Here is a 13,679-nt window from a genome sequence, read left to right on the forward strand (position 1 = left end):
GCACTGGTTGGAATATATCAGAGAGAAAGTTGGGTTGGGCTTGACCTTGAGAAATAGTTCCTCATCACTGCTGCTGGATTCTTTTTCCATAAGCATCTGGCTGAGCATGTCACTGATTGATGCTTGATTCCTTTGGTTACCTATTGTCTCTAGGTGAGTTTCATAAACCCCTGATGCCTTGGAGTGGCATTTAAGGCTCTTCAGAAGTGACCTCATACACTTTGTGTACCAGTCACCCTGAGAACCTCCTCTATTTCCCTTCTTGTTTTTATTTCTGTACTCGGAGTGCTCTATTCCTACAACCCTTTACGGCCCAGCATAGGTATTCCCTTCATATTTCTAGTTCTATGTATTCCCATAGCATATTGTATTTCCACTGCTCTGGTTATTTGCATACTTGTTTGACTTTGTAGACTGTAACCTTGGATGTAGGGTTTGGCTTTTATTTATGTCTCTCATGAATTAAATAAACAAAATCTTAAAAAAAAAAAAAAAAGATGTTGAACCCTGGAGATGATTAACCATCACTGGGCACAGCTGAGCTTGGAAGGGTCTACAGAGGTCAGTGGGATTGCTCCTGCTGCTTGAGGACATCTCTGAGTTCATTTTTGCCTCCTGATTAGCTGAGGCACCAGGAGGGTTATGTGGGCGGCTAGCCTAGCAAAGGCTCCAAACTAGACTCTGATGTCTGTAAGAAGTGGAGATTGGGCAGGGGCAGTGGGAGACAGGCGGGTGGATTCCTGTCCCTTGGGAACATGTAGGATTAGGGCCTCTTCAACCCTGTGATTTTTAGGAGAGTCTCTGTTTTATTTTATTTTATATTTTTTAATTTTTTTAAAGATTTTATTTATTTATTCATGAGAGACACAGAGAGACAGAGACACAGGCAGAGGGAGAAGCAGGCTCCATGCAAGGAGCCCGATGCGGGACTTGATCCCGGGACTCCAGGATCACGCCCTGGGCCAAAGGCAGGTGCTAAACCACTGAGCCACCCAGGGATCCCCTATTTTTTAATTTTTTAAAAAGACTTTATTTATTCATGAGAGACAGAGAGAGAGAGAGAGAGGCAGACACACAGGCAGAGGGAGAAGCAGCCTCCATGCAGGGAGCCTGATGCAGGACTTGATCCTGGGATCCCAGGAACACGCCCTGGGCGGAAGGCAGGTGCTAAACTGCTGAGCCACCCAGGGATCCCGAGTCTCTGTTTTAATGAAGGGAAACGGAGATGTTTATATCTATCCCATTTAATTTCTCTTCTTGTTTCTTTCTCCAGTACAATGTGGTTAAGAAATGGCTTGAGGTGGAGATTGCTCCAGATATCCGGGGCAGGATTCCCTTGTTGCTTACTTCTCTCAGCTTCAAGGTCAGTGTGCTCAGAATTCCTGGAGAGGACTCAGTGTGTGGTGTGTTTGCAGTGGGTATAAGAAACCATGTACTTTCTCAGGGATTGGTTTGGGATATACTTGGTATAGAGACTTCAGTGATAATTTTGGATAAATGACAGACCTTTCTTCAAATGTTAAAAGAATTCTCTTGTCCTTCTAGGTTCTGAAACATCCAGATAAGAAGTTCCGGATTGGCCAGGCCCTGAAGGCTACTGTGGTTGGCCCAGATTCGTCCAAAGCCTTCTTATGTCTCTCACTTATAGGTGTGGTGATGAAATGCTGCCTGGTCAGGAAAGGGAGAGGGTAGAAAGGAATGGGACAGAGTCCTCAGGTAGTGCTCAGGCTTCAGGATGATGCGTCAGGTTTTGGAGTTCTCCGAAAGCCTCGTGTGGTTCTTCTGGAAACACTTTTTCTTTTGAGGTTTTGTTCTCTGGCCTGTGTCACTCTGCTACTGTCTGAGTCACCTTTACCTACACAGCTGGTTTACTCATCTCTCAGTAGGGTTTGTCCACCACATGGCCCTGAGATTCCTGACTACATGTTGTGGGAACATGGGTCTTCATGATCATTCTGGTCCACTCAGCCTAGACACCCCAAGTCTGGGCAGCCTCTGACTTTCTCAGCCCGTGGTTGGCCTGCATTCCAATTTCTTTTTTCTTTTTTTTTTTCTTTTTTTTTTTTAAGATTTTATTTATTCATGAGAGACACAGAGAGAGGCAGAGACACAGGTAGAGGGAGAAACAGGCTCCATGCAGGGAGCCTGATATGGGACTCGATCCCGGGACTCCAGTATCACGCCCTGAGCCAAAGGCAGATGCTCAGCCGCTGAGCCACCCAGGCATCCCAGCATTCCAGTTTCTTTCTTGGCTCATTTCGCCTGCCCTGAATGAGGTTCATTTTCCTGCCAGGTCCGCACAAGCTTGAAAAAGGGGAAGTGGCCATGGGCCGCGTGGTGAAGGTGACTCCTAAGGAGGGGCTGACTGTCTCCTTCCCCTTTGGGAAGATCGGAAAAGTCAGTGTATTTCACGTGAGTGACTCCTACTCAGAGACGCCCCTGGAAGACTTTGTCCCCCAGAAGATTGTCAGGTAGGCCTAGTTTGTTTTTTTTCCTCTTCAGCTCTATGTGGGATTGTAGATTTCTTTTTTTAAAAAGTATAGATATGATACGTGATTTTGTACCAGAAAAAAATTGTGGAGAAAAATTCTATTGCTCCTCTCTTTCTCTACCACTTTTCACCATTTATATACCTTTGTCTGTCATTTAAGACTTTTACACATGGAAGTATAATGTTTTTTAATGTAATAATAGAATTTTATTTTATATATTATTCTGCAACTTGCTTTTTTTTTTTCTCCTAGCTAGTGTGCTAGTATTATGTGCTGGTATTTCTAAATCTACTTTTGTTCTTTTACCTTAAATACTTTCTTGATATTCCATTTTTATCATTATCTAAAACCTCTGTCAATGGACAATAGTATTGCAGTGAATCGTTGTGTGCATGTGTTTGGACAGAGGGCAAGTATATGTGTGAAACAAATTCCCAGAAGTAAAATTGATGGCCAAACGATATTACACATTTTGCCATAGTGCCCTCCAAAAAAGACTGGCAATTTATGTTCCTGTTACAAATACGACTTTTTCTCACAATCTTGCCAACAGTGGATATTCTTACTTTTTGATCTAAGCCACTGAATAGGCAAAAATTGATCTTTCTTTTTTTTTTTAATTTTTTTTATTTTTTTGATCTTTCATTTTAATTTGCTTTTCTCTTGTCATTTTTCCTCTTAATTGGCTGTTTACATTTGTTCTCTGCTTTGCTTGTCTTGTTCTTTGCTTTTGCTTGCTCATTTTTCTACTGAACCATTCATCTTTTTAATTAAATAAATGATCTAGAGATGATTTCTGCAAAAAGAGACCTTTTGCATTTGGGGGGTGCTTTATGAACTATTATGTGTGCAGTAAAACGAGCTCGGTTCAGAGTTTTTTTTTTTGTTTTTTTTTTTTTTTAAGGTTATGCATCTTAGCATGAGTAAGGGAAGAGGCAGAGGGAGAGGAAGAGATGCAGACTCCCTGTTGAGTGGGAGCCTGACATCAGGACCTGAGCTGAAATCAAGAGTTAGACACTCAGCCAGCTGAGCCACCCCAGCTCAGAACCACCCAGGCTCAGAATTTTAAAGTCATTAAATTATGACTTTGGTGAATAAATTAGCATTGAATAAATTAGCGTTGAAGAGGCAAGGCTTCAGCCTAATACTATAGACTTCTGAGAATCCAGGTTGGCTAACAGTGGAGTGGGAAGCCTTGAGGAGATGGGCAGGAAAGTTTTAATGCTCTTGCCCATCTCAGGTGTCCCAGCCACCAGCACCTGCCTAATAAATGCACAATTATTTATCAGAGCTTAAACAGCACAGAGGTATCCAGGGCTTGGAAAAAGAAAAGGAACCCAGGATTTTCTCTGCTTTGTCTCGATTAAAAATGTGGGTGTGGCTTTTAGCAAAATTTTTGAATATATTTTATTGTAACCAAACCTGTGAGTCTCATTCAGTGTGATTTCTTTATCTGTGTAATGTGGATAATAAATTAATTGCCTAAAGGGAGATGACCCCTCAAAGGCCTTACTGCTCTAGGGGCTAGGAGGCAGATGCCAATCTTGGGAAAATTTTGAATTATTGCTGAGATCCTTTCTACTGCTAAGATTCTGTACTTTGAAGTTGTGACTTGAGGTTGCTAAGTGCTGTTTTTGATGAAAAAAGTTTGGAAACCTAACCGAAGAGTAAACCCTGCTTTCAGACCTCCTAGAAGCCTCTCCCTGCCTAGGCTTCTCTGATTTATTTCCTCTCATCTGCTGCCATGAGCCTGCCCTGAGACCTAGGTCACCCCCTGGTCACAATTTCCAGTGGTTAGTGGCTGAGATTGCACACTGCTGGGACCCGACATCAGGCTGGTGTCACCTCCTCTGAGTACCCACGTGGCTCTGTGTGTCTTTCCGAGGGCTCCATGCCTCCTTTCATTTTCTTCTCCCAGCATCTTTCTTGGGTAAGAAGAGTAGGTAGTGACAGACTAGTAAACTGAGGCCCAGAGAGGTGACTTGTCCACAGTCCCTCAGCATGTTCTCAGCAGAATGAAGAACAGAGCCCAGGTGTCATATCCCCTCACTCTTGCCTATTGGTCAGCCTTGTGGAGAGGAAGCTTAGGCCCTTTGCTGTCTCCCAGGATACTGAAGAGTCACCATCTCCTTTTCTTGCTCTTGTTCCAGGTGTTATGTCCTGTCTGCTACAGGCCACGTGTTGACTCTGTCACTACGATCATCCAGGTAAGTGTGGTGGGGACAGGAAGAGCATTGAGGAGAGGATGCAGGGATCTGATACAGAACCTAGGGCTTCCCACCTTTCTTTGTTTGTGCACTTTCTACCCTGCCCCATCTTTACCCAGAAAAGCTGCAGCCATTCACATTGCTAGACAAACCTGTCTGCTCCGACTCTTGTTGCCCAGGGCAAGGCTCATGTATCTGAATATGGTGTTCAAGGTGACCACCCAGTGGCCCCAGTGAGGGAACACAGTGCAAACCCTAGGGTTCTGTAGTTCATAGCATGTGCAATGAAGGGTTGGCCTGAAGGCCGCCTGTTCCATGGTTACAAATGGAGGGGGTTTTTTTGTTTGTTTTGTTTTGTTTTTTCTTAATGATTTTATTTATTTATTCATAGAGACACACAGAGAGAGAGAGAGAGACAGAGGCACAGGCAGAGGGAGAAGCAAGCTCCATGCAGGGAGCCTGATGTGGGACTCGATCCAGGGTCCCCAGGATCAAACCCCAGGCTGCAGGTGGCGCTAAACCGCTGCGCCACCGGGGCTGCCCACAATGGAGGTTTTTGAGGCCAAGTCCTGACAGGACTTGAGGAGAGAGTGGGGCTGTGCTCTGAAGGTTAATGTCCTACAGACAAGTCCAGAGTTGTATTCTTACACTTAGAGTTTGATTATCACAAGTGAGTTGGGAGTGAGAATGGGGAAGGGAGGGCTGGGGTACATGTACATAAATAAGCCTTTTATTCCCCTAGGACAAACCCAGAGACAAAGAGCAAAATAACTGATCCTGAGATTAACTCCATCCAGGACATTCAGGAAGGGCAACTCCTGAGGGGCTATGTGAAGTCTGTCCAGCCACATGGTGTGCTCTTTGGGTGAGTGAAGTGGCACTTGGTGGGTCAGACAAGAGTGGCCCTTTTCCCCGCCCTGGCCCTGGCCTGTCTAGGTCCGTGTTCCTCAGTCACCTCTGAAGAGAATATGAAGAAAAGGGAGTCTGGGTTCCCACCATTTTTTTTTTTTTTTTTTTTTTTTTTTTTTTTTATGAGAGTCACAGAGAGAGAGAGAGAGAGAGGCAGAGACATAGGCAGAGGGAGAAGCAGGCTCCATGCACCGGGAGCCCGATGTTCCCACCAGTTTTTTTAAAATTCTGAAATTTGGGGATCCCTGGCTGGCGCAGCGGTTTGGTGCCTGCCTTTGGCCCGGGGCGCGATCCTGGAGACCCGGGATCGAATCCCACGTCGGGCTCCCGGTGCATGGAGCCTGCTTCTCCCTCTGCCTATGTCTCTGCCTCTCTCTCTTTCTCTCTCTGTGACTATCATAAATAAATAAAAATTAAAAATAAATAAATAAATAAAATTCTGAAATTTATATACATATACATATATACATATATATACATATATATATCTTTAAAATATATATATGTATCTTAAAGTATATATATATTATATATATATATTTTTTAAAGATTTTGTTTATTCATGAGAGACACAGAGAGAGAGAGACAGAGACATAGGCAGAGGGAGAAGCGGGCTCAATGTAGGGAGCCTGACGTGGGACTCGATCGTGGGACTCCAGGATCATGCCCTGGGCCGAAGGCAGGCGCCAAACTGCTGAGCCACCCAGGGATCCCAAATGTTTATATTTTTTAAAAAGTTTTGAATTATTCCTATTGGTGTTTTGGACAAAGAACATGGCATGTCCAATTTCAGTTTTAAATATGTTTGGATTTTCTTTGGTTTAGTATTTGATCATGATTCATAAATGTTCTGTGAAATCACATAATGTTCACAGCCAGCAGGGTACACAGCTTTCTCTGCCACAACTTCATCGTTTTCACCTTCAGCCATTTGTGAGTCACATGTTGTGGTGCTCTGGTGTGGGTGGGAGACACCCTTCAGTCAGATCTTCCTTATCCCTAATAATTGTTCCTAGTTTACAAAGTTCTCTTTATCTTTTTGAGTGCCAAGAACTTTTGTCTATCATAAATCCTTGTCACAACTTGGGTCCCTGGGAAAGTAGAGGCACTAGGCTAGGCTGGGACTCTGTTGTTGTATTTATGACCATAGGATCCTTGTGTCTCTCCTGTCAGCCTTGGCCCCTCTGTTGTGGGTTTGGTACAATACCCACATGTCTCCCAGTACAGTCCTTCCAAGAAAACCCTTTATAACAGATACCTCCCAGAAGGGAAGCTGCTCACAGCCAAGGTCCTAAGGTAGGTATCTCCCCAACCTCTGCACCTCCACCCCCACAACCCCTCTTTTCCCTGAGAACCCTGGGAGGGGATTCAGAGGTAAACTAGACATAATAGTTTGGGTGGTGTTGATGCAGCATTCAGATGAACAAAGCCCCTTTGTTTGGAACCCCTTATCTCAGCTCCAGCTCTTAAAAGCCCATATGGAGACTTTTCTGTGCATAAGCACTTGCTGGAGACAGAGTAGGGGTACATTACAGCTGCTCCCTCTGTTTCACATTTCAGCATGGTAAAATGTGCAGATCATTCCAAAGAATACTGAATGGATTCCAAGGCAGGTAGTGCCGGGCCCAGAAAACTGGGCCAATCAGGAGAGGAAGGCCTGGGCTGTTTGCTGTGCTCATGTCCTCTGCTGTCCTCATTGTTGTCATTGTCCCCCTCCTTGTGGTAGCCTGAAGTGTCAGAAGAACCTAGTAGAGCTGTCATTCCTCCCCAATGACACTGGGAAGCCAGATGTGTTTCCTGCCTCCCTGGGACTGCCACTACTAAAACAAGAGGAGAGGACAGAGGAGGCAGAGGAGAACAAGCACAAAGAAGAAGAGAAGGAAGAAAAGAATCAGAAAAGGAAAGGGAAGAGGAACCAAGAGGGGCAGGAGGGGGTGCAGCTGCCTGGTGAGGAGAAGAAAGAGCCCCAGAAACTGCAAGCAAAAAAGCAGGGCAAGCGGCGGCGCCGGGAGTCTGCAGGCGAACAGGTAACGTCCCTTGGGGAGGATGGCCTCCTGCACATGACAGAAGAGTGATTCAAAGCCAGCCAGACAACTGAGTAGCGTTCTTTTGGACTGAGAGCAGTGAGTTTGGATTGGGCACTGGGTGGTGCTGAGAGGGCCAAGGGAGGGCATTGCCCTGGGCTGCCAGCAGGTCCTCCTGGGCAAGAAGGGTGGCTCGGCACCTTTCTCACTTGTCATTTCAGGAAAGAGTGAACAAGAAGCAAAAGAAAGCTGCTCCGTCAGAGGAGGACGACAGTGGTGTTGAAGTGTATTATCGGGAAGGAGAAGAGGAGGTGGAAGAGATGAGTGTACTGCCTAAGGTGAGGGACAGCATTTGGTGAGGGAGGAGAGAGGCTGTTCTGGGGAAGGAAGTCCTTGGTCTCCTGCCTAAGAGCGGAGTGGTCTTAGACTCCATCCTCTTCTCTTTCATTGCCTAAGGCAGGGCTGCTAGGTCCTCACTTGGTCATCAGTGTCCTGAGGACAGAGATCCTGCTTTACCAAGGAGTGGGCTACATAAAGTAAATTCTCATCAATATTTATTGAGTGGAGCTGAATTAAATGAATGGGATAGGCAGTTATTAAAGGCTTAACCTTTTTGAACCTGTATCCCCCTCTGAAAGATGAGGATAGTACTGTTTGGACTGAGGACTGCCCAGACTTTAGGTACTCACATCCCTACACCTTCAGAACGCTTGTCATGTCTTGGTCCCAGCTCTGCTATTATTTTATATGCATATGGTACTTCATACACGAACGTGTATATGTACACACATATGTGTGAGATTTGTTTTGTGTCTGTATGTTTTAAAAGTTTGCCTAAATTATTTATGAATCATCATGAATTATTTTGAATAATATAATTATTATTATGAATAATTTACAAGGAAAGCTTTTATGTCATTTCTATGTAGTTTCTCAGTGGAGTGGGCCTAGCCTGGCCCTAGGAGGGGAGTAGGTCTCTGGGCTTGGTGGGGGGCCCCAGCTCCTCCAGGTGGGATGGGGCTGGGGAATAGGGTACAGCCTGAGCTGAGTGCTTTCCTCACATACCTCTTCGATCTTTCAGGAGAAGCCAAGAAGGCCAGCAGAAGTGCCCCGGCTACAGCTGTCCTCTGGTTTCATTTGGGACGTGGGGCTAGACTCTCTGACCCCAGCCTTACCACCTCGAGGAGAGAGCTCAGACAGCGAGGAGGACAACAAGCCACAGCAGTCCACGGTGTCGTATTTTATAGGGCTTTGTCCTTGTGCAAAAATCCCTTGGTGCCAGTCTCCTTTGCTCTGTCCTGGCCTGAGTGTCCCTTCTGACACGGTGGGACAATCCCAGGCCTGCGAGTATTCCTAGAGCTCATGGATTACCCTGCGAGCCTTTGGCTTCCACCACAGACCTCCATAGTGGTCTGAGGAACAGATTACTCACTAATTTTTGTGCCTTCCTTAGCAAAAGAAAAGCAAGAAGGAAAGGATGTTGGAGAAGCAGAAGGCAGAGAAAGAGTTGTCCCGCATTGAGGAGGCGCTGATGGATCCTGGGCGACAGCCAGAGTCAGCAGATGACTTTGACCGACTCTTGCTGAGTTCCCCTAACAGCTCTATTCTGTGGCTGCAGTACATGGCCTTCCACCTGCAGGCCACAGAAATCGAGAAGGCCCGGGCTGTGGCCGAGAGGGCTCTCAAGACCATTTCCTTCAGGTCTTGGCTTTGTCTCCTGCTTTGGTGGCGAGTGGCTCTCAACAGGGAGGGCTGTGTCTCCTTGGGCTGCTGGGCTCATCAACTGTGGGTCCTTTCCTCCTGGGGAGGCTGACAGCAGTGTGGGTGGCTCCCACCAGCACCCATAAGTTTTTAGGCTTTGGCTCATAGTTGTGCCATCTGTGAAACAGATCTGCTCATTTATATTTTATAGTCCCCTTCACTGAAGTAGCTCAGGGTAACATTTACAGGAGTCCCTGTGCTTAATAAGGTACCCAACTTGGAACAAGTAGAACAGGGGAAATAACTCCACATACCTGGGTGTAAACACTCTCCGTGGCCACTTTGTAGGCACAGGGTGGAATGAGTTTCCTGACAGCTAAGAGGAAGGATGACAGTCCTTTGCTTCATTCTCTTAGTTTGGAGACAGAATTAGACCAGAGATTCTGCTCCTTTCTGCCCAAACCTTGTGCTAGTTTAAGATTTTGTGGGCTTCATTTTTAGGAATGGAGGCAGATACCAGGGGATCCCCAGCAGTCAGGAGCTGGCTTTCTTGCTTCTGTGTGAGCTGCAGTGGGGACCAGACCTCTGTTTCTCACTTGAGGGTGGGAACTGAGGATTTGGATAGAGCCTGGGAAGGAAGTAGTAGTTCCAGTCAGCATTCCTGGTGGATGGTAGTGGGGGCTTCCTTGGGCTGAGGTGACGGAGCTCACTTGTTGACTCTGTCTCCAGAGAGGAGCAAGAGAAACTGAACGTGTGGGTGGCACTGCTGAATCTAGAGAACATGTATGGCTCTCAGGAGTCGCTGACCAAGGTCTTCGAGCGCGCTGTGCAGTACAATGAGCCTCTCAAGGTCTTTCTCCACCTGGCTGACATCTACAACAAGTCAGAGAAATTCCAGGTAGGTGTCTGGGCCAGACAGCCCACTGGCAGAGGGTCCTCAGTGGCTCAGAAACTAATTCCTGGGAGTTAGAAAGGCAACAAGGAAGTCTCAGGAAAGAATGCCCTCTCTTCTGGATCTGATCCTGCTATAGTCTTGCTTTGTGACATCTGGGCTCTAACTTGTTCATCTTGTAAGTAGGAGGAGTCCTTTCCTCCTACTTCTGCTTTAGGAGTGCGGGGTGAAGATGAGGAAGTAAAGGGGCAGTGGACCCCTGGTGTGTATCCTTTGGGCATATAGCCAGAAGGCAGCAGCTCAGCCAAATGCCCTTTTTCTGTTTCTCCTGTTCCCCTATCCTCATGTTCTACCCTGAGGACCTCCATATAGCACAGGATTAATAGGGAGACTCCCCACCGTGTTAGGCCCCCTCAGATGCTCTCCTCATCTTTGTGAGCCTGAGGCCATAACTAGCTTCTCAGGAGCATAGCTGCCCATCTCTGTTGTTGCCCTCATCTGTCTTATCACACTCCACAGTTCACCTTGTCTTTCCCGCAGGAAGCTGGTGAACTCTACAACCGGATGCTGAAGCGATTCAGGCAGGAGAAAGCTGTCTGGATCAAATATGGTGCCTTTCTTCTGCGGAGGGGCCAGGCTGGAGCCAGTCACCGTGTGATGCAGCGAGCCCTGGAGTGTCTGCCCAATAAAGAGCGTGAGTGCTCCTCCCCACCCTCTGGCCCGATTCCTGATCACATTAAGTTCTCCAATATCTGGGCATAGGGACTGGGGGCTTTCTTATCTGTGTGGGTGGTATGGTGTTAGGAGAGCCTAGTGGAGGGCATATAATGTTTTCTCTGTTGATTATATGCTCATGAACTTAACATGTTGCATTTCAGATGCTAAACTTCAAAGGTGGAGGAACAAAAAAACAATCAGCACTAATTTTATTGCCCCTGCCCCCTCTCCTTTTTGGGTCCAAAGAGTGAGGTGTCCACAATGGGAATTGTGGATCAGTGCCCATCTGTATGTATTTGGCTCTAAACCTTCCCAGTGTTCCCCTTGTCATCACCCACGCCTTCGAACCTGTGAGTAGTAGGCAGTCAGGAGTCTGATCTCTGTGCAGCACATTATGTTGTGGTGAGGGGTCTGTCTGCTTTGTGTGTCTGAACTGTTCTCTCCCTGCAGATGTGGATGTGATTGCCAAGTTTGCCCAGCTGGAGTTCCAGCTGGGAGATGCGGAACGGGCCAAAGCCATTTTTGAGAATACACTGAGCACCTACCCAAAGCGTACTGATGTCTGGTCGGTTTACATCGACATGACCATTAAGCATGGCAGCCAGAAGGAAGTCCGGTGAGAGGGGAAGACAGAATAGAGCTGAATTACCTGTGGGAGTTTGGGGATGTTGGCCAAGTGGATGAGTTTAGCCCCACAGCATCTTCCAGCATCCCCAGTTCTTTTACTCTTTCTAGAGGAATAGCTCTGACATCACACATGAGGTCCTGTGATACTCTCTTTTTGAGACTTTTGCTGCCTCAGGGGCGAGCTTATAGTCTGTGTCTCGGTCTTGGGTGGGTGTTAGGCTGGCCCTGGTGGGGTTTAGGAAACTTGGGTTTCCCACAGAATTCACTGAGCCTTGCTCTTGTGGTAGAGAATGGTGACGGGCTTGCTATTGTCACCTACATCCCCATGGGGCAGGGAGGATTAGAGATGGGTGGACTGAGGTCCAGAAAGAAGTAGTGCCTCACCCAAGCCCATCAGTGAGTTTGAAGCAGAGTGTTTCTCACAAATCCATACCTTCTGTGTGTCTCCATCCTAGTAGCTTTGTCCTGACTCACTGTGTAACTTCAGGCCAGTAAGTGAGTGCCTGTCTGATCTAGAAAGTGGGAGCAGTCTTTCTCCCCATGGACACCTTAGGAGTTGAAAATGGTAATACATGTAAAGATAGAAGTGAGAGTGCTGGAGAAAAGAGGGTCTGGCTGTAGAGCCAGAGAGCATGTGGATGGAGGCTGGTGGCATTCGAGTGGCCAGGGGCTAAGAGGCAAATGCTGCCTTGCTCTTCTTCACAGGGACATCTTTGAACGGGTTATTCATCTCAGCCTGGCCCCCAAGCGAATGAAATTCTTCTTCAAGCGCTACCTGGACTATGAGAAACAACATGGCACTGAGAAGGACGTGCAGGCAGTAAAGGCGAAGGCCCTGGAATACGTGGAAGCTAAGAGCTCTGTGTTGGAGGACTAGGGGCCAGCTGGCCTCAGATGATCACTGTCAGCAGTGGACTGGCCCGGCCAAATATCAGGCACCTGGGCAGCTGGAAAACTGTTGCCTGAGGACTCTTATTTAAGTGTTGCTTTTTCTGCAACACCTTTAGGGTAATCCTGTCAAGATGAAAAAGAATTTGAGCTTTCTTAGAATTCCTTTCTGCTTGTTTTTAGTACTATATTTCACTTTTTTTCCGTCTTTTTTTTTTTTTTTTTGAGACTGCACTTGCATTAGGGGTGGGGGTGGGGCAGAGGGAGAGAGAGAGAATCTCAAGCAGACTCACCAATAGGCACAGAGCCCAACTCAGGGCTCGATCTCCCGACCCTGAGGTCATGACTTGAGCCGAAGTCAAGAGTCAAATGCTTAACTGAGCCACCCAGGTGCGCCCCCTTTTCTGTTTCTGAGGCCGCTTAGGGGTTGTAGACAGCAGGCTCTTGGACTCCTAGAAAAGCTAAGGCTCTCTCCCTCTCAGGAGTTTCCTGGGGAGCAGAAATGGAGGGGCTGACTCCTGACGCTCTTGTGGTCAGGACCCCACTTTGGCCCTGGCAAGCTCTCGGTCCAGCCAGAGGGGGTCAGTAGGGCCCAAGGAGTGGGCCTCCTCCCCTAGGCTCGGAATCTCTGGGCTCCCTCAGCCTGAGCTCAGCTAGTGCTGGTGCTCTTGTGGAGTATGTGAGGCTGGGAAGAGGGCAAGGGCAGAGGCCTCTGGGGAAAGGACAGTTGGGGAACCAAGGCATCTGAGAGGAAAGCCACAGGTATTGGCTTAGACCACCCGGTGAGGTTTCCTCCCAGGCCTACCAGGCCCAGATTATCCAAGCTTTCCAAATGGGGCACCTCATTTGTGAAATGGGGTCAAAAACTACCTCAGAGAGTTGTTCTGTGGATTAAGTGAGAGTGTGTATGTCTGTGTGCTGCCACAGGGCCTGGTGTGTAGGAGGCTCAGTGAGGACGTGGACTGCTGAGTTGGGGAGAGCTGCCTGGTTTCTCTGTGTCTCCTCGTAGCTCCTCTGGGGAGATGTTGCTGGGTGGAGGGCATTGACTAGTTTGATGGTTTTCCTTGAGACCTGAGGGAAAAGGGACATGATGGGTCCACACCTAATCCTCCCTGTGACCCTTGTAAACTTCCCAGAAAGATGGTTTCCACCTCCTTTGATACGTAATAATCCCAAATGTTTCAGAATTCTTGGACACCAGCAGAGACCAGGCTAGTTGTTG

General features: G+C 47.3%; 1 protein-coding gene across 2 annotated transcripts in view; it reads left to right on the forward strand.

Moving 5' to 3' along the window:
- The window catches only part of PDCD11 (programmed cell death 11), a 44,259-nt gene extending 31,640 nt beyond the window's left edge, over positions 1-12,619 (forward strand). The window contains exons 23-36 of one of the 2 annotated variants that reach the window (XM_038578678.1): positions 1,274-1,363; positions 1,546-1,648; positions 2,294-2,471; positions 4,643-4,699; positions 5,442-5,564; positions 6,782-6,904; positions 7,335-7,635; positions 7,854-7,970; positions 8,714-8,863; positions 9,086-9,333; positions 10,063-10,231; positions 10,766-10,919; positions 11,393-11,558; positions 12,275-12,619. In XM_038578678.1, the coding sequence (XP_038434606.1) occupies positions 1,274-1,363; positions 1,546-1,648; positions 2,294-2,471; positions 4,643-4,699; positions 5,442-5,564; positions 6,782-6,904; positions 7,335-7,635; positions 7,854-7,970; positions 8,714-8,863; positions 9,086-9,333; positions 10,063-10,231; positions 10,766-10,919; positions 11,393-11,558; positions 12,275-12,446 (2,151 nt within the window). In that variant the 3' untranslated portion in view covers positions 12,447-12,619. The remainder of the gene's footprint in view (positions 1-1,273; positions 1,364-1,545; positions 1,649-2,293; positions 2,472-4,642; positions 4,700-5,441; positions 5,565-6,781; positions 6,905-7,334; positions 7,636-7,853; positions 7,971-8,713; positions 8,864-9,085; positions 9,334-10,062; positions 10,232-10,765; positions 10,920-11,392; positions 11,559-12,274) is intronic. The other variant, XM_038578679.1, reaches the window with a different exon arrangement.
- Positions 12,620-13,679: the final 1,060 nt, after the last annotated feature.

This window comes from Canis lupus, chromosome 28, assembly GCF_011100685.1.
Source record: "Canis lupus familiaris isolate Mischka breed German Shepherd chromosome 28, alternate assembly UU_Cfam_GSD_1.0, whole genome shotgun sequence".
NCBI classification, from domain to species: Eukaryota; Metazoa; Chordata; class Mammalia; order Carnivora; family Canidae; genus Canis; species Canis lupus.